Source organism: Phaenicophaeus curvirostris, chromosome 19 (genome assembly GCF_032191515.1).
Source record: "Phaenicophaeus curvirostris isolate KB17595 chromosome 19, BPBGC_Pcur_1.0, whole genome shotgun sequence".
NCBI lineage: Eukaryota > Metazoa > Chordata > Aves > Cuculiformes > Cuculidae > Phaenicophaeus > Phaenicophaeus curvirostris.
This window is the reverse complement of record NC_091410.1, coordinates 11,457,225-11,475,149: the sequence shown is the minus strand read 5'-3', so window position 1 is coordinate 11,475,149 and position 17,925 is coordinate 11,457,225. Positions and strand designations below refer to the sequence as shown.

The following is a 17,925-nucleotide window of genomic DNA, read 5'->3' as shown; positions in this document are numbered from 1 at the left end:
CAGCGAAGCAAGCGCAGCGCAGCCCGAGGGCCCCTCCCCTCTGCGCAGAGGCGGCCGCAGCGTCCCGGGAACGGAGCAAAGGGAGAACAAACCCCAAATAACCCAAAAGGAAAACCGGTTCCCGGTCCGCTTCGCGCGGCCCCGAGCGCCGGCGCGGGACGGGGATCGTGCTGCCCCCTGACCCCATTCCCGGTCTCGTCCCACCGCCTCGCGGTCCCACTCCCATGCTCATCATCTCCACTCCCTCTCCCGTTCCCAGCCCCGCTCCGGCTGCCCCGCTCGGTCCCGTCCCGTTCCCCCCCCGCACAACGTCCCCCGCCCAGTCTCGATCCCATCCCGCTCCTCCCCGGTCCCGTTCTCGGTTTCGTCCGGCTCCTGTCCGGTCCCCAGCCGGTCTCCGTTCCGTTCACATTCCCGGTCCCACCCCGTCCCCAGTCAGTCCCGTTCCGGGTCACCCCGTCCCCGCTCGCTCCCGGGGCCGGTCCCGGTTCTCGTCCCCGCCGGTGCCCGCTCGGTCCTGGTCCTGTTCCCGGTCTCCCCCGGTCCCCGCTCGGTGCTAGTCCCCTTCCCGGTGCCCCCCGGCCCCGCTCGGCCCCGGCCCCGGTTCCCTCTCGCTGCCGGAGCCGGTGCCCGCTCGGCCCGTCCCGCGGCGCGGGGGGCGGGGCGGCGCTCCCACCATGCTCCGCGGGGCCGTTGACAAGTGGATCCAAGATGGCGTAGAAAGTAATGACAGGTAAGTCCGGACTTCCCCGCGCCGCCCCCCCGCGCGGCCCGGCCCGGCCCGGCCCCTCGGCCCCGCGCTCCGCCGGGCTCCGCCGCGGCCCCCGCCTCCCCCCCCGCGGCCCCCGGGCGGGCGAGGCCGGCGGGACCGGGCCCCGCGGGGCCGAGGGGCCTGCGCTTCGCCGCCGCCGCCGGCGGGCGGGCTCGGCCCGAGCCCCGCGGCTGCCCCGGACCCCGCGGGCTCTGGCGGGGCGAGGCGGGGGGGGGGCGGGGGCGGCGGCCCGGGGCGCCGAGAGAGGCCGCGGGGAGGCGGCCGAGGGGCTTCGGGCCGGGCCGTGCGGCGGCGGGGCGAGGGGGAACGGCCCCGGAGGGCAAGGGGAAGGTTTAGGTGAGATGTTGGGAAGAGGTTCTGCGCGAGGAGGGTGGGGAGGCGCCCGGGGAAGCTGCGGATGGGCCCTCCCTGGAGGGGCTCAGGGCCGCGCTGGATGGGGCTCGGAGCCCCTGGGCCCGTGGGAGGTGGCCCTGCCCGTGCCAGGGGGTGGAAGGGGCTGGGCTTTGGAGGTCCCTTCCAACCCAAACCCTTCTGTGCTTCCGTGGAGAGCAGAGGGGCCTCGCAGAACCCCCGGGCTCTGTGAGGGCTGGTTGGAATTGGATGGTATTTAAGGTTCCTTCTGTTCCCAAACCAATCTGTGGAGAGTGCAGATGCCTCGCAGAACCCTTTGGCTCCAGGCAGGAGGGTGGAACTGGGTGATCTTTAAGTTCTCTTCCAACACAAACCATTCCATGGAGAGCAGATGGGCCTCACTGAACCCCTGGGCTCCATGATAGGGGGTTAGATCCAGATGATATTTCAAGTCCCTTCCATCCCAAACTGTTCTGTGGAGAGTGGAGATGCCTAACAGAATCCTTTGGCTCCAGGCAGGAGGTTGGAACTGGATGATCTTTAAGTTCTCTTCCACCACAAACCATTCCACGGAGAGTGGAGATGCCTCACAGAACCTCTGTTGTCCGTGACAGGTGATTGGAATTGGATGATATTTAAGGTTCCTTCCATCCCAAACCACTCTGTGGAGAGTGGAGATGCCTTGCAGAACCCTTTGGATTCAGGCAGGGGGGTGGATCTGAATGATCTTCAAGTTCTCTTCCAGCTGTGGAGAGCAGAGATGCCTCGCAGACCCCCTTCTCTCCCAGGGTGCCCTAAGGGATGATGGGGAGGACGTGGAGCAGGGCGAGTGAGCTTTGGTTTAGTACTGGGTGGGGTGGGAGGGTGACTGTGAGCGACAGCCAGGAAATAACAGTGATAAAATAGATGTGAATAAATGGTTTAGGTAGGGCTTGTGGAAGGGTGGAAAAATAAACTGAAAGACTTTAACAGCTGCTGTAAAATTACCCTTCAGAGCAATGGAGGGATTGGCAGATGAGATTGTATTTTTGTTTTGTGCAGGAGGCTTTGTCACAGCCGAGTGAGCAGAAGTTGGGTGCTCTGCCCCAGTCAGCCTTGATACGATGAAACTGAGGACAGGAGAGTTTTTTTGCAGGCTGCGAAACAGTCTTCCCAGCAGGGAATCGCTTTATCTATCCATCCATCCATCTATCTATATTTGGGGGAAATACACAACTAGGGAAAACATTTGCATTACCCTTCCTAGGGTGTTTCATGTCCTTTTCTGAATTTCCAAATGAGTGAAGTTTGGCTTCAGTGCATTGTTAGACAAGCTGTTGCTGTTTGATTGTAGTAACACAGACCACTGATGGAAATTAAGGAGTGACTGCAGGGAAGCAGTTGCAAGGCTGCTTTCCAATAATGACAAAATGGATAAGGTAACAGGGTGGCAGGATTTTTGCATTATCAGGGGTACAGTGAGCTTGAGGTGAATTTTTAAAAAAGCGTATTTCCTTTTTCTTTGAAGAAATAAGCAAATTCAATTGTAAGAGACAAAAACGTCCTACAAGCGAATACCCCCATTGACAGATTGAGTGCATCATGGCTGGTCTTGTTGGGTTGTTTTGAATTGTTGGGAGTCTTCTAATATTGCTGTTCTTAATAAATAGTATAATTGAAGCAAGGCAAAAGCTAAAATATTCCCCCCCCATTTATGTATTTTAAGAAGAGACACATTCCTTTGTGAAAATGAAAAAAAAACCCCAAGTCAAATTAAATGAAGTGATACTTGGCAAGTTTGCATTATTTTCCAAGACTGATTGGCAGAACAGGAAGGTTTTAAGGTGATGCATTTTAAATTAAATTGTTTCAGTACTTTTGAGTCATTGCAGATTGTGAATGAAAACTCCAGGTTCTCCTAAATGGCAAAACTTGTTTGATTGCGACAGTTGGAGGTGCTGGACAACTTGCTGGTCCTCTGCTGTGAGGAGCTGATTTTGAACAAGCAGTTGAAACTTAGCTGAAGGGAGAGTATACAGATGACCACCACGTTCTGGCCCCCTCCTTAGATGCAAACCAAGGGGTTCGCTCTTAGAAGGATCAGACTTTATTAGGCTTAGCTTTTACCCCACAGAAATTGAGTGGCGAAAGCAGAGTTAAGCTTTTTTTTGTTGGACTTTAATTACAAGAACAATTTTTCTTTATTGGTAAGTGAAGGAACATTTTATGTGCTATTGCTGATAAAATTGAGTTCTCTTTGTAATTTGTCATGAAAGCAGAAATTGCTCTTTTTTTTTCCCCAGCTGAAATCACATTTCTATTATCACTCCTCACCTCCATCAATTTATTTGACTTACAAAACATGCAGAGTGTGTATTTCCCCTCCTTTAATTCATGCAGACCCTGTCCCTTTTTAAGTCAGCCAAATAAAGTTTTCTATGAAAGAGGCCTCTTAAAGTGATGGCTTTAGGACTTGAAAGATTTTAATAGTTGTTCTTTTTTTTTTTTTTGGGGTGGGTTTTTTTGGGGGGTGGAGATAGTTTGGTTTTTTTTTCCTCTCCCTGACAGACTGAAAATTAAAGGGAGGTGTGATAGCAGCATCATAATCTGTAAACTTTCCCAGTTCTGCTTCTTGATCTGTGATGGAGGATCCTTTCCCTTTGTGAAATTGATTTCAGAGAAGTTGCTCCAGGGCTTTGGCATCGATGTTAGTAGATCTGGTTGCAGCAGAAGGGCTGTAGTTTGGAGAGAACTTCTGCTCAGAGGTTTGATTCATGGAGAAATTCCTATCTCGAAAAAATGTAGCCGTGTCTAGACGGTTTGTGGAGGTAATATTTCTGAGAGGATATGGTACAGGCCCAGTGCTTGAGAGGTCTGGGCAGCCTGATGCAATTCACTTCACCTGTTTATGCTTCCCTTTGAAGGAATTTAAAATAGGAATAGTGGTTCTTACGAACTTGTAAAGAGTCTTGACGCCTGTGGATGAAATAGTCTATGTAAGAGCTGGGCAATATTGCTGATGTTTTCCAGCTTTGTTAATTTACTAGTCTGATGAAATATTTTCTTCAATGTTGGCAGTTATTTTTGTTACTAAAATCCCCTTTGCTGTTATAGCTGGATATTCTTTCTGACTTTCAGTGTGTTTTTCTTTTTATTTGTTGTTTACTGTCATCTCACATTTGCCACCGCGCTTTACTCTAGGTGTTTTTATTTTAGTAATGGCAGAAGCAATTGCTGGAGCAATTCACATTGTTAGCTGAAAGCCCTTGAATCCTTCACCTCACTGTCGCTCCTTCGTGCGGTCAGTGGCACCTGGACAGGTTTGGCTGCGGGACTGAAATCTCAATGAGAAAAATATTTTGTAATCATTTAAGTCGTGTCCCCTGCGCACAGCCCTGATAGCTGAGGGAAGCTGTGGAGAGTGAGAAGGAGGGATGGTGTCATTCTGCTCTACCTCAGGGATAGTCAGACAGCTGGTATTCGCCCTGCCTTGGGGATCAGTAGGCCAAGAACTGTGAATCCTGTCCTTACTTGTTTCCTAGCGTTGTTAAAGGCTTTCTCCTGGCAGCAGAGCTCCCATGTCGTCGTGGTGGAGAAGAAATGCTGTATCCCTCGTCTTCCCTGCTGCTCGCCTGTCAAAGCTGTGGAATCATTTCTCACTTTTTCATTGAGGTCCTGAGGCAAGATCCCACTATCACTACATGGTGTATGTCTTTTTCCCCTTTAAATGGAAGTATTATGGACTAGATTATCAGAACAAACAAGACTTTCCTTTTTTTGTTCTTGTTTGCCTTGCTGTTTCTTCTGTGGCCTTTGGCAGTAGTCAGCACTTGTGTTTATGTATAGCAGTGACACACATTTTAAAGACATCGTACTTCATGTGTTTGAATTCTTACTCCTTTTGGTAGTCTTCTGTGATTGTCATTTTTTTCAGGAAGGGAAGGAAAAAGAATATTGAAAAAGGCTGCTTTATCAGAAATTTGCACTCAGCATTGGTATGGAATAAAAAAAAATAAAGGAACACTTTGGAGATTTTGACTGGGAAAGTAAACACTTGTTTTCTCCTAATACTTCTTTATTTTTTTTTGGAGGGGGGAAGAGACAAAAATAACTGATCTTTATAGATAGTGAAATTAGGAGTTGCGAGGTCAGATCGCTTTACAGAAACAGGCTGGCTTCTGGTGATTTTATTATGGTGATATTGCTATGTAACTCGAGTGCCTTAGTTGAAAATGGTCTTGCTTACTGAGCTTTCATCTTCTCTTCGCACAAATGTTTACAACATGAGACTTTATCCAGAAGCAATCACTCATGTCTGAGAAACACAGAAAAGTGAATATTACTGTAGGGAAGCAAGTGCTTAGGAATTTAAACGGGGAGATTGTAATTACCCATGGATGAGAATTTGTTTTTCTGTTGCATTTCCATGGCACTGCTAGTGGATGTTAAAGGATACTTAATGTGGCTATAACATAATATTTAGGTGTTTCTCTATAATTTTATATGCAAATTCATTGACATAAATTTAATGGAGATGTGCAGGTTATTTACCCAGTCTTTTCTCACTCCTCCAAAATACCACATAGCAGACATTACAGGAAAGCCAGATCAAAAAGCATAGATTTCAAACTATTTGCTTCTTAAATGTAATTTTACTACACTGAGAGGTTCCGTTTAGTGACTAAGAAGTTTGAGTGGTTAGTATGACCCCATCCTACTTCTGAACGAGTACAAACCATCAAATTTTCTAAATGCCACGGAGTCTTTGTCCGATGCTAGAAGACTCGTACTTTCACAGAAAGGTAATTTAGAATTAACAACACTGAACTATACAGGTTTTTTCCAAGAAGCAGCCTGTACACAGAGTTCCTGAGTTAGTAGCAAGAGTTTTTATAAGTGACTTAATGGAAAGAGATGCTTTGGAGATGCTACTGTAAATTGTTGTGGGATTTGTTTCTCTTAGTCTCAGGAAGTACTACTTGCATGGAGAGTGATGTGATGAGGGGAGTGGTTTCAATCTTTGGTTTACATGTGGTCTGGGGAGAAATACATTTCATGATGTCTTCTGTTTGTGAGCAGTAAGGAAGGCTAATGATTCTCGGAGCTATACTGACCAACCACTGGAAGAAAAAAGAACAGCAGAACTATATTAGGTACGAAATGTTGAACATTGGAGTGGTAGAAAGTGAAAGCTGGAAATGTGAGCAGTGTGAGGGTTCGTTTAAGCTGGTTTTATGGTAGTTAGGATAAGTCATTTAGGAATGATCTTTCAGTCTGTGAATTTCACAGTTGGTTTTTTTTTCATAGTTATGTATAGCAAAAATACTGTATTCATCAAAACACTAAAAATTGCACTGCTTAAATATGCCTCGAAGATGTTTCAGAGCTCTTCAGACCCCATGGCAAGAGGGAAGTGCGTAACACAACAAGAGCTGTTTTTGAGAATCTTGTTTGTTAGTAATGCAGCATGAGTGTTTAATTTGCTGGAAAATATTTAGTGGTTCAGCAAACCAAGAAAGTAGCAAATTTTTGTGGACATAATAGATGCAGAATGCCATAATTGAAAAACGTGATGATTTTGGCAGCATATAAAATAGTGCTTCTTCCTTGTATCTTCTCACTTAATGGAAGATGATCTGTATTTTTGTAAGTTATCATGTAATTTTGCCCTGGCGTAATTTCTTGGGAAAAAGGACAGGCAGTGTGCTTCGGTTCCTTCACTGCTCTCAACTCCATTCCCTGTCAGCTCTCTGGGATTCCCAGATACTGTTCACCAGCCACGATCGCTGCCTTGCATCGCATCCTCTGCCATCTCTGGAGCCGGAATTTGTTGGCTTTTTCTCATCATCTGTCCAGGGAGGAAGTTAAGGGGCATGTTTCCTTAGCATACTTCTGGATCTGTGCTAGTGCGGCGTTGTAGCCAAGTGGCCTGGGTATTTTATTAAAGTGATGTTTTTGATTATAGTTGTTTGTGCTAATGGTTTTGAGGTAACTGTACTCTGGCCATATCTGAAGACACTCACACGTTTGGAATGGTGAAGGACGTTTCTTTTGTTGTTTGAACTGACTGATATTACTTGGCTGCTGTATTGTTTATATTTGTTTGGCTGGGCTACGCACGCTTTTCTTCTGAAGCTTTGTGAGAATTGTGCCATTAACCACAGGATCATTACTCATTCCTGTTGAGGTCTGTCCTTTGAGTGGGGTTTGAAATGCAAGACTGGACCTCTGATGTTCCTTTCAAAAAGGGTGAATGCTATTGGGAAACTTGTGTTTTGGGTACAAGTTATTGTGTTGCCCATAGGGTTTGCTGTGCAAGGAGAACTTGGGAATCCATATTCTACCCTTGGGAGAGGTCTGAAAATTAAACCTCCTGGTGGTGTTGTGTTCGTGCATTTGAGGAAGAGGAAATGGGAACATTATAAAAGCATTGTCCGAATGCAGAAGGGCTAAGGTCATTAAAATAGAGTTAGGAGGAAACTCCTCAAGTCAAACTTAGCCATGTTATGCAAAACTATTTGAAACAGAGTCATGTAAGAATGAATTTCAAAGGTTATTTCCAATAAAGATAGCTATTTTTAGTAGTGGAGGTTAGTTATTGCTTTGAACTTTGAAAACAAAAATAACATACAAAGTTACATAATAGGTATGGTTTTGGGTAAGAAATATCTGTGGGTGGAATGATTGTGTTATTAAATCCTTTATCGTAGGACCCTTTTGTGCTAAGCATGGTATAAATGCGTGACAAACCTCAGTCACAGTATTATTCACTACTGTAATAAATGTAAGTTCGTTATAATGCTGCAGTGGAGATGGAGGTGTATCAAAAGGAATTTTTCCTCTTTTGTGTCGCAACTTTGTGGCTTGTTTCTGTGCTCAGGTTGTGAGCCGTGCAGTGTAACTGCAATGTCACTGATGTTCAGCATGGAGATTTTTACGTTCTTTTTTTTTTTTTTTCCCCGAACCCAACTGTAAAACTGTGAGATGTACCTGTAGCATCTGCCTTTGCTCTGGTGAGCAAAGGTGTGTTCTTCAGGTAGATCTGGTCATAGGAGTGAGCTGCTTTGCAGTACCAGAACACAAGAGTGGAGAAAGTTTTTGTATGAAAATGAAAGTTTGACAATTGAGGGAAGACTGTTTACCATCGCTACAGTATCCCTGTTGGGAAGAGAAAATGTGAATCGAACCACTGAGCTTCGGAGATGCTTAGCTGTGGAGGAGAAAAGAGTTTGCATGGGGTTTTCCAAAGGGCATATGCTGTGATAGATAAGTTCCTAAATTTAATTTGCATTTTATTGCTGAAATGCAAATACAGCTGTATTGGAGGAAGCTGGAAAATGAACACAAGAGAAAGTTAGGAACTGCTAATTTTGATTCTGTCTTAAAGACTGATTAAATTGGTGAACTTTGGCGAATGAACTGTGGTCAGGTGCTCTCTGAAGACAGCGCTGTACGATTGGCAAGTTCAGTGAGTATCATGGAAAACTTTGTGACGTGCTTTTTTTGCATTCAGACTTCTGAAATGCATTTGTAAATACCCTGATATGTGTTTTGTGTTGAAATTGTGGTTGGGAATCTTCTTTGACACCCCTTTGTGTTCCTTGGGAATGCACTTCTGTACCTGCTTGGCACTTTGAAATGTTGGTGACAGATGTTTAGTCACTTACACACAGAGGTACCTATATATCATACAGCAGACACTTCTTAAAAAGGACTTTTGGCAATATCTTATGACTCAGCGGAGAAGAATATTGGTAATTATATGACTATGTGAGTCCTTACGACTAATGCTGTTCAGTTTGGTTTTTTTTTCAAAACTATTACTAAATATTATATTGTGAAATGTGCAGACACGCGGGAACAAGGCCATGTTCTGTTATTCAAACATTTTAAAGGGAGGTTCGGCCACAAGTACGTTTTAGTTTTAGAAATTGTGGATTATGGTATCTAAAACTGCTTTTAGAATATGAATACTGTATTCTTCTGCAAGGTGTGTTTGCCACTTGCAGGTTGTTGCTGCTCAGTGGAGAGCTGCCTGGTCGTGCAGTGCTGATTTTTTCCTTTGTTTTTCTCTGGCAAATTTCATTAAGAGAAGCAAAGATTAAATTACTTTTCTTTTTTTTAATAAGTAATTGGTGATGTTGTTAGGGGATAAAATGGTAACTATGGGACGATATTTCATTTAAAATGCCCTCATCTTGGATAAGTGTGAGAAAGTCAACTCTCCAAAAGCAGTAAGAACATATAAATATATGAAGTACAAACTGCTGCTGTTAAATTGTTGTGAAAGACTGTTGATGGGAAGATTTTTCTATGAAGGAGCCAAAAGAACTTTAGGTGGGGCAGAAGCGCCACCTATTATTATGTTACCTGATGCTTACTATGACGTGCTCCTCTTTTCTGTTGGTTATAACTTGCCAAATTTTAATTATTTGGGTTGAAATTTCCCATGGAAAGTATTTATCACAGGCTGACTTTTTGGGTGCTGTGGAGGGAGTGAAGGGTTCTGGCAACCCTATTCAGTCTTTTCTGAAAATTGTGCAAAAATCTATTCTTATGCTCACAATAAAAAAAAAGAGATCTAATGTCCTATCTAATGCTTTGTAAAAGTTGAGATGTGGTATAATATGATTTTTTTTACCTGCTAAGGATATGCTTGTTATCAACCCTGTGAATTAGAGTTGTTTTCAGATTTTGAGCCCAAGACAGCGAGTTTGTTTGCACGTGTGTGTAGTGCTGTAGATTGTCCTTTCTGCTGCTCATTTCAAAATGAAAACAAGGGATATTAGTAAAGGTAATGAAGTGTCAAGAATCGCTTAATAAAGTGCCTGTACTGAAGTCATAACCAGCACACAATAAAATCAAACTTGCTACTATCTGTGATGTATGTAAAGTGATTTAAAGGGCAGAGAGGATCCAGATGTGGAAGGCATTTGCTGTTAATCTCAGCTGGTGCTGTATTTTTGCTGCTATTGTTATGTGAATGGTAAACCACTCACAGGCACTTGTTCCTTTTTCAGTAAATGTTGATATATTTATTCTATACGTTAAGCTAACAGGATCAGACTGAAGGCTCCATTTATATGGCCACAGATCACTTATCCTCCTAATTTATGGTGCTTTCTTTTTTTCAACATGGAAAGACAATCTAAGTATTTAATAGTAGGGGACACCATGAGCCTCTTAATTCTGTTTTTTCCCCCCTTGTTGAAATCAAGCATATTGTGTTCCTTAATGGCCATGTAGCAGAAGTTCTTGCTGTTATTATGCTATGTAATAAAACCTTGAAATAAGCTTTCCTCATTCTGTATGCTCCATCTCAGAGTTAACATCATTTTTGGAATTTAAAATAGGGTCATTTTGCCTGGAGTTGTACAACATTAACCAGAGTAATTCAGTTATTTCAGAAAACTGATTAGATTGTCCTCTTTCAAGGGTGGAGATTTTTGTATTTGTTCTGTAAGGTGTGCAGTGCATTTTGAGCACTGTGTAGAACTGATATTACTGACTTCAGCCATGGCTGCAATAATGAGTACCTAAGATCTCTGCTATTATATTTTTCTTAAAAAAAGCAAAAGCACCTTTCGTATTATTCTTTTCTGCACCCTGCACATGAAAGATGTGCCATCCTTTTTCCCTCTGTTCTGTTAATATTTCACATTGTTACAGCGCACTGTCATTATCTCCTCTCATTTTAGTATGGGATTATTTATGATCTATATGTCATGCCACTAGGCAAGTGCATTTTTTCTGTATGTGTCTGTAAGTGGCTTCTATGTTTTGTATTTGAATAAAATATTTCTTTGTCATAAGGCAAAGGTATCTTTATTTTATCGCTATAGGCGAGGAAAAGAAATAGATCTTTAATTTTACTCGTCTAAAGGTACTTGAGTGGTATTTTGGAATGCTACAGAAGCAATCAGATAACATTATCTACAGGTGCATGCCTTAAGATGGGATCACTAGAGTTGCCAGAACAACTCTTTAATGCGATTTAACAGCTACAAGTATTATTCCGTGTTAGTATGTGGACAGACAAATGCGATTTGTTTGCAGACTCTTGATTGTTGAATTTCAGTGACGCATCATTTTTTACTCTAATGTTGGCTTGCTCACAGTGGCTAACGCTTTTATTGTGTAGTAAACTCAATATATTGTAATTAATCCAAATTATTAAACAAACCCAGATCTTTCCATAGCTGTGTAAATTCAAGTGTCCTGTCAGTCTTTTCCTGATAAGTTTGAGTGAGGAACTGCAAGACTCTTCAGTCACAGGGATTGTGTCCGTACCAACTTTCTGACTTCCCAAACATTACTTTTCTGTTATATGGAAACAAAACATTTTCAAGGCCTTCACATGTGAATTGTTTACATCTCAGTTTTACCAGTAATAGATTTCAAAGTGCTATGTGGTGTGTACGGGTAGTATGTGTAGTCACTCTGCTTTAGTGAAACCTGGAAACCGCTGGATGGAGCGTTGAGGAGTTAAGCTGATGAATGCAGTTCATGGCTTTTATCATTATGGGCAAGAACAATAAGATTTTTCTTTTACCAGTGGGTGATATTTTAGTACAGTGCTGTCTCTCTCGTTGGGAAATGGTGCTACTTGGCGGTATTTGATGGGGTAACTGACCTCTCGTTATCAATAAGAGGCTGAGTTATAACTTCTCCTTTCCCTGCGTGGACTTAAAAACCTGGATCTCTGTTATCTGTCTTGTTACATGTTTTTCATAAAACTTGCAACATCTTCGAGACTTCCGTGAAATTTGGTTCAAATTGACTTGCAGTTCAAAAGTTACTGGGGAAGGACAGAGCAGCCATCCTAAAAAATAAATCTAGTAAATCTCTTCTTGTCCCTTCAATGGAATTGCTGTGAAGTTAGGATAAACCAGCTGTCTTTTCTTGACATGTTACCTGAATTTATTATGTGTTCAAAACTTCTGTCCAGTTTGGTGGCCAGACTCTCCAATTCACAAGAAAGGCTGAAAAATCACCAAAGGTTAGGAAACACAATGTGGTCACTGCATGCATTTCTTTGGAAAGGGGCAGGATGAGGTGAATTCCTGCCCTGCTTTCTCTGAGCTTGTGCCAGCTTGACCGCAATAGGCAGTGGGACAGCAAACCCTTCTCTCCTTTCCTGCAATGCGGTCGGCTCTTAGCTGGAGGACATGGCTGAATAGCTTTGGTAGGGAACTTTTGGGTGCTTATCTCTCATAGCAGAACTGTTTGAAGGCTTATGGATTGTAATGGGAGGCAGCTGGAGAAGCTCTTCCCCCTGCATGTTCCCCATGGCAATGGGTCTCATTCATTTGCTTCAGTTCGTGAATCCCAGGATGTGGCTCTTGAAGAGTATTCAACTGACAGTAAATTCCTACCAGTCTCACTGTAGGACTGCAAGCTGAACATCGTGGCTTTAGCATAAATCTTTACAAGAGATGTTAATGTCTGGTTAAAATATGCAAATATTTACTGACTTGTCTACTGTTTGTCAGCTTGGCATGCGAGACCTTGGATCTGATCCTTCTGTCTTGGCAGACATTGGGAATTTTGCCAATAACATTAATAGGAACAGCATTGTGCCCTCTAATCTGTTTGTTTATGAAGTACAGCGAGAGTTATCTGGCTAGATGCTTTACAGTGAATTGAAAAAAGCATCTGTCTGAAATTTTTTAGAAACTGGCACATGCTTAAACTTATTTTCCTAATGTATGGACCTTTTGCTTCCATAAAATACATCAGTAAGCTGTGAAGTGTGAAGGCGCACAGTCATGAGTTAAACTACTGTGAAACTCTTAAAATTTTAGTTCACTGTGTTCTCTCTTCCTACATTGATTTTTAGTTTGAAATTGGAGTCGTCAGACTGTGGAGCAATTCTTCAAAAGCCTTCCGTGCACCAAGAGGCTGTAGTGTTTACTTGAAAATAACTGACTGTAGATCGCACTGTTTATCGCTCTTCCTCCTCAGACTCTCCCTTCTGCCTGTCCCAGCCCCCTCTGCAGTTCTGCAGGGGAAAAGGGCAGTTTTAGCTGGATCTTAGTTAATCTTTTCATGTTTGTTTACAAAATCCCCTTGGAAAGAAGGCAAAATACCCATTAGAATATTGCACTTAAAAATAATTAGTTATAAGGAAAAAAAAAATCCCTCACAGTTCATTGAAAAAACCACCAAGGTTTAAGTTACACCAGTTGGAACTAACCAAGTCTTTTAAATAATATTTTGTGGAAGCTAGGCTGAGCACAATTTGGCCTTCAAAAAATGTTAAGATCAGCAAGTCGTCTTCTACTTAGAGGCAGGAGTTTTTTGAGGTACAAAGTATAATGCTAGGGTTGGATTTCTGAATTAGCCAGTGAGAAAGACTTGCGTAAACTGTCATCGTGATGCTCACTGTCACATCAGGTGGAATTCACATGCACTATGTTTGAGTATTTTACTTGAGTGCAGAAATCTGGAGCTTTTCTGTAGGCAGCGGTGCTGCGTGAGATGATTCGAAGCTGAGAAATGCTTTGAATTAACCACTGATAATGAAGGCTCTGTTGCTCAGACATTATGCCAGTATTTCTGAGGTAGCTCTGCTGTTCTACATGCGTAATTGGAGATAGTGGGAACAGGCCGTTTTACTGTTTCTTCAGCATTTTGGAGATGCGTTAAGCTTTGCTATTAGAATAAATTGTACTCAAATTTGAATTTAGAACTCTGCTGGCATGTGGTTCTTCAGGCTGTTTTGAGAAAATGAATAATCCTGATGTTTGTTCTGTTACGTGCTTAGTGTTTTAATCTCAGTTTTACAGATATAAGGAATGCTGTTTGCTCAGTTTTGCAAAGGAAGTTGGGAATGTTGTGCAGACCTGGTGGCACTGCAGCTTTCAATTCTAATCTGTAATAATTTCTGTTCTTGTGAATTTAGAAATTCCAGTTTTACATTTGAAATTTTTGAAAAGAAATATTCATAGAATGCAAAATTATTTTCTTTGACAGATATCTTGGTTCTCTGTCTCTTAAAACATCCAACTGTTCTGAAATAATTTAAAAAATGGCTAGGTCAGATATTACAATAGACAAGATTTTAAGAAATCCTCGTGTAAATTCACATTCACGTCCACATCTCAGTTGCTAATTTACGCGTAGCTTGGAGGAACAAAGCTAGGAGCATGGGGTTTTAAAGAGTCAGCAGGAAGAGTCAAGTGCCTTCAAGGAACAGTTTAGGGCACCTGCATAGGATTCTGAAGTAGATGGTGCAAATACCCCATAAATGTGCATGTTTGTGTCTGGATATATGGATAGAAATGGAGTTGAAATGAATGCGAGAGCTGGAGTGTAGCATTTTCCGTGTCCACTTACTGGTTTTCTTCGTTGTGATTAGTTTTTTTTTTTTCTAAAAAAACCCAAACAAATGACCCTGCAGCAGCTCCTAATCGATCACCGTGACTTCAGTGGGTTTTTTAATTACACTCTGAAATACCAGTAGTGTGACTCAGTTTAGCCCAGTTATCTAAACAGCCTAGTCCTGACTTCTCTAGCTCCACTTAACTTAATCCCTAGGTTTTTGCTTGGGGTCAGTTCTACACTCTGAAGTGCTTTGAGTCTTCAAGTTGACCAAAGAAATCGTGTGGCCTTTGCAGTGCAGTAGGGTCACCGCTGTGTCTGTAAAACCTGGGTTCTCCTCAAACAAGTTAGTTCAATGTTTGTCAAAACAGCCAGAGTAAGAGAGCTGATAAACAAAAGTGTTTTTCTTTGACGTGGTGCCGTGGTGGAGAAGAAGGGCTGGGTAACGTAGTGTTCAAATGCTGTCAGCTCTGCCGGCCAGGTCAGCGAGGATGGGAGCCGTGTATAAACAGTTCTGTGGGAATAAACACACAGAAGCTCTGCTGAGACTTCTGGGCAAAAGAATTTTAGTTTTATGTCAGTCAGGAAGTGAGGAAATCGAAAGTACAGCAGAGTTCATGAAATCATCTCTTTTTCAGTCTCTTAGGATGAAAACAGAATGTACATGAGAAAAACATCAATTATCAGTTGTATTACTATGGAAGCAAATCTGAGATTTGTAAAATTCACTGTGGTCTAGAGTGTTAGTGAAATGGAAAACAACATTTTCAGCTGTGTCTAGAGAAGATCCTTGCATAAACAGCCTAAGATAACCTAACATTTCTATAATTGATAATATATGGTTAAATGATCCCATTAAGTCTCTTTAATGTTATTGGAATTCATGAATGAATTTACTCGTATGTATGGATGTGCAAAACCTCCTTGCCTGTTCCTATTCTAAATGAAAATGGGGGCTTTTTTTAGCAGAAAAAGAAACATCTGGATGGATGAGGTAGGATTTTGCAAGGTCATTATTAAGAAAGATGCAAATGTCACAGATTTGTATCAGGGTTACTGCAAAGTGTGTGTGCCTGTGTCCCTTCATTTTGGGGAAGATACATTGTTATACAAGAAATTTGATGTAACATTGTAAAGGGGAAGGTAGTTTACCTCAAAATTGTCCTAGATTCAATATTCTTTACATTTCTATATTGATACTGAAAACAAAATTTAAAAAATGGTAGGGAACACGTAGAACGTTGTGTCATATAATGTATGGAAAGTCTGGTTTACATTCTATTGTTTATTGGCTTAGGCATGTGTCAGTAAGAAGTTTTTTTTTGTATAATGGAAATGCATTTATTTGACCTTCAGATTAATTTGAAATTATTTTACCGTTGCTTGGTTAAAAACCTAAAAATACCAAGGTAAAGGAAGTTTTTAGTGGCGAATTTTTGAAGTGGGCTAAAGGGGGTTATTTGAGACAATTACGACAGTTATACGTAATCGCAAATATCGTTAGCATGCTGCTTGCTAAAAATAAAAATGAAAACTCTTACAATTTTTCTGCTTTCGGTTATCAGAACGAAGTTTTGTGGAGTCAGCTTTAAATTACAATGTCTCTAGGGGCATGTATCCCATATTAAGTATTAAGTCAATGAAAGGAGGCTTTAGAGAGGGATTATAGAAGGTCTTTGCTTTTCTACTGGTGGTTTAGATTGTTGATAACCATTTCTCTCAGTGTACTGACAAATAAGGTCTTCTCTTGTATGCTGATATTTATCACAACTATTTCAAGTTTTTTTTCCCGTAAAAATACTTACTTTAGATTTATTTAGGAGGTTCTGCATAGAGGTGTTGGTGTGGCAGGGGTATCTGGGCTTTCTCAGCCATAAATGGAAATAAACCAGCTGAAGGAGAGACAAGTGTTTTCCCGTTGACCTCCAGTTCTTTTTCATTCCTCATTGTCCATCCCCGTGATGCTTCCCCCAGCCAGACAGAGTGGTTCTTGCCCTGAGAGTAGATGAGAAGCACTTTAGAGAGAAGGATGTCCCGGAGTGAGTGGCTGCAGGCTGGGAGAAAGAGCAGTTGGTAATGAGTTGCATCACTTCCAGCGCACACAGCACGCTGCCAGCAGAGATCCAAAGCCTCTGCGTAGCAAAGCACTTAAATCCGTGCTGACTTCAAACCCTGAAACCACTGCTTACGTTCTTAAAATCAGTCATGAGCTTAAATACCTCCTCGAATTAGAATCGAAACTGAGAGCTGGGAGTGATGGAGGAAAGACTGGGAAGAGGTTAGTTAGTGAGAAATATCGGGATAGGAGATGTGAACGGAATAAAACAAAGGGGATGTGATACTGCACCTCGAGGTGGGAGTGGAAGTTGGTTGGCAAGTTGTCAGTGCCATTATACAGCTAACCAACGTTTTATCATCCCCTCTGCCCCCGCTCTAGGATTTCTGTCCCTGAGTCATGGCAGACAGAAGACCAGAGAAGTCATGTGAACAAGCATGTGAATCCCTTAAGCAGCAGGATTATGAAGTGGCAGTGAAGCATTGCACAGAGGCTCTCCTTTCCCTCAGCCAGTACCCCCCAGCTCACCTCCCGGAGGCATGCCAGGCAGAAATCGACCGCATCAAAATCGAGACTCTTCTGTATAGAATTGCTTCCTTTTTACAACTTGTGAGTGTGACTCTTTAATAGTATCTAGTGAACTGGAAAGAGCAATCAAATATCTTGTACTGTCAAGATTTAAATAAAATGCAGTGTTTTGCTGTGATTGGCGTGTTTGTTTGCACAGAATCCCAATTGCTAAAGCATTTATGAGGCTTCTGTCTTGTAGTTTTCCATGAACTGCTTATTTTTCAGGATTGAGACCTCTGATTGGTTTGGGTCTCTAAAAGAATGAAGAGAAGTACTTTTAAAAATATATGTATTCCAGGAAGGCAAAATATCTGGGTTTAGAGTGTTATGTTTATACAGTTATGCTGAATTACACAGCAAATTACCTTATCTTTAAAGAGCACGAAATTAAGCTTGCAAATCTAAACACTCAAAAACCAAAGTTAAGACGTGCCAGAATTCCGGTAGCTGCTTCATACCTAATTTAGCTCCATTGGCCCAGGCCTAGTGTCAGTCTTTTAAATCTTGATCATATACTGCTTTGCCATTGCTAGGCTAGAACGTGTCTGGTGAAGGATGTCACTTCTAGGCTCTGGCAGGTTTTGAATGGAAATGTGAAAACTGAGGTCTTTGTAAAGGTTTGTAAATGCAAGGTGAGAGGTGTAACCCTGAATTATAGGTGATCCCGTTGCCAAATTCCTGTCCTTCCTTTAAAACAGCACGAAGCGACACTTGCTTGAAAGGACATTACACTGCTTCAGAATAAACCTAATGCCTGCTTAACGAATCTACTTTTCTCCTTACCTTTCTGTTGTAGAAATGTCATTACAGATCCACAGGGGCCTTGTTCACCCTGAATCTCCATGTATTGGGTAGGAACAGTTTCATCCCAAGG

General features: G+C 42.4%; 1 protein-coding gene across 4 annotated transcripts in view; it reads left to right on the top strand.

Annotated features, from left to right (window-relative positions):
- The first annotated feature begins 622 nt into the window (after positions 1 to 622).
- Positions 623 to 17,925, top strand: part of HELZ (helicase with zinc finger) — an 86,454-nt gene continuing 69,151 nt past the window's right edge. For 2 of the 4 annotated variants that reach the window (XM_069872539.1, XM_069872538.1), the window contains exons 1-2: positions 623 to 733; positions 16,863 to 17,090. In XM_069872539.1, the coding sequence (XP_069728640.1) occupies positions 16,881 to 17,090 (210 nt within the window). In that variant the 5' untranslated portion in view covers positions 623 to 733; positions 16,863 to 16,880. The remainder of the gene's footprint in view (positions 734 to 16,862; positions 17,091 to 17,925) is intronic. The other 2 variants (XM_069872540.1, XM_069872541.1) reach the window with 2 other exon arrangements.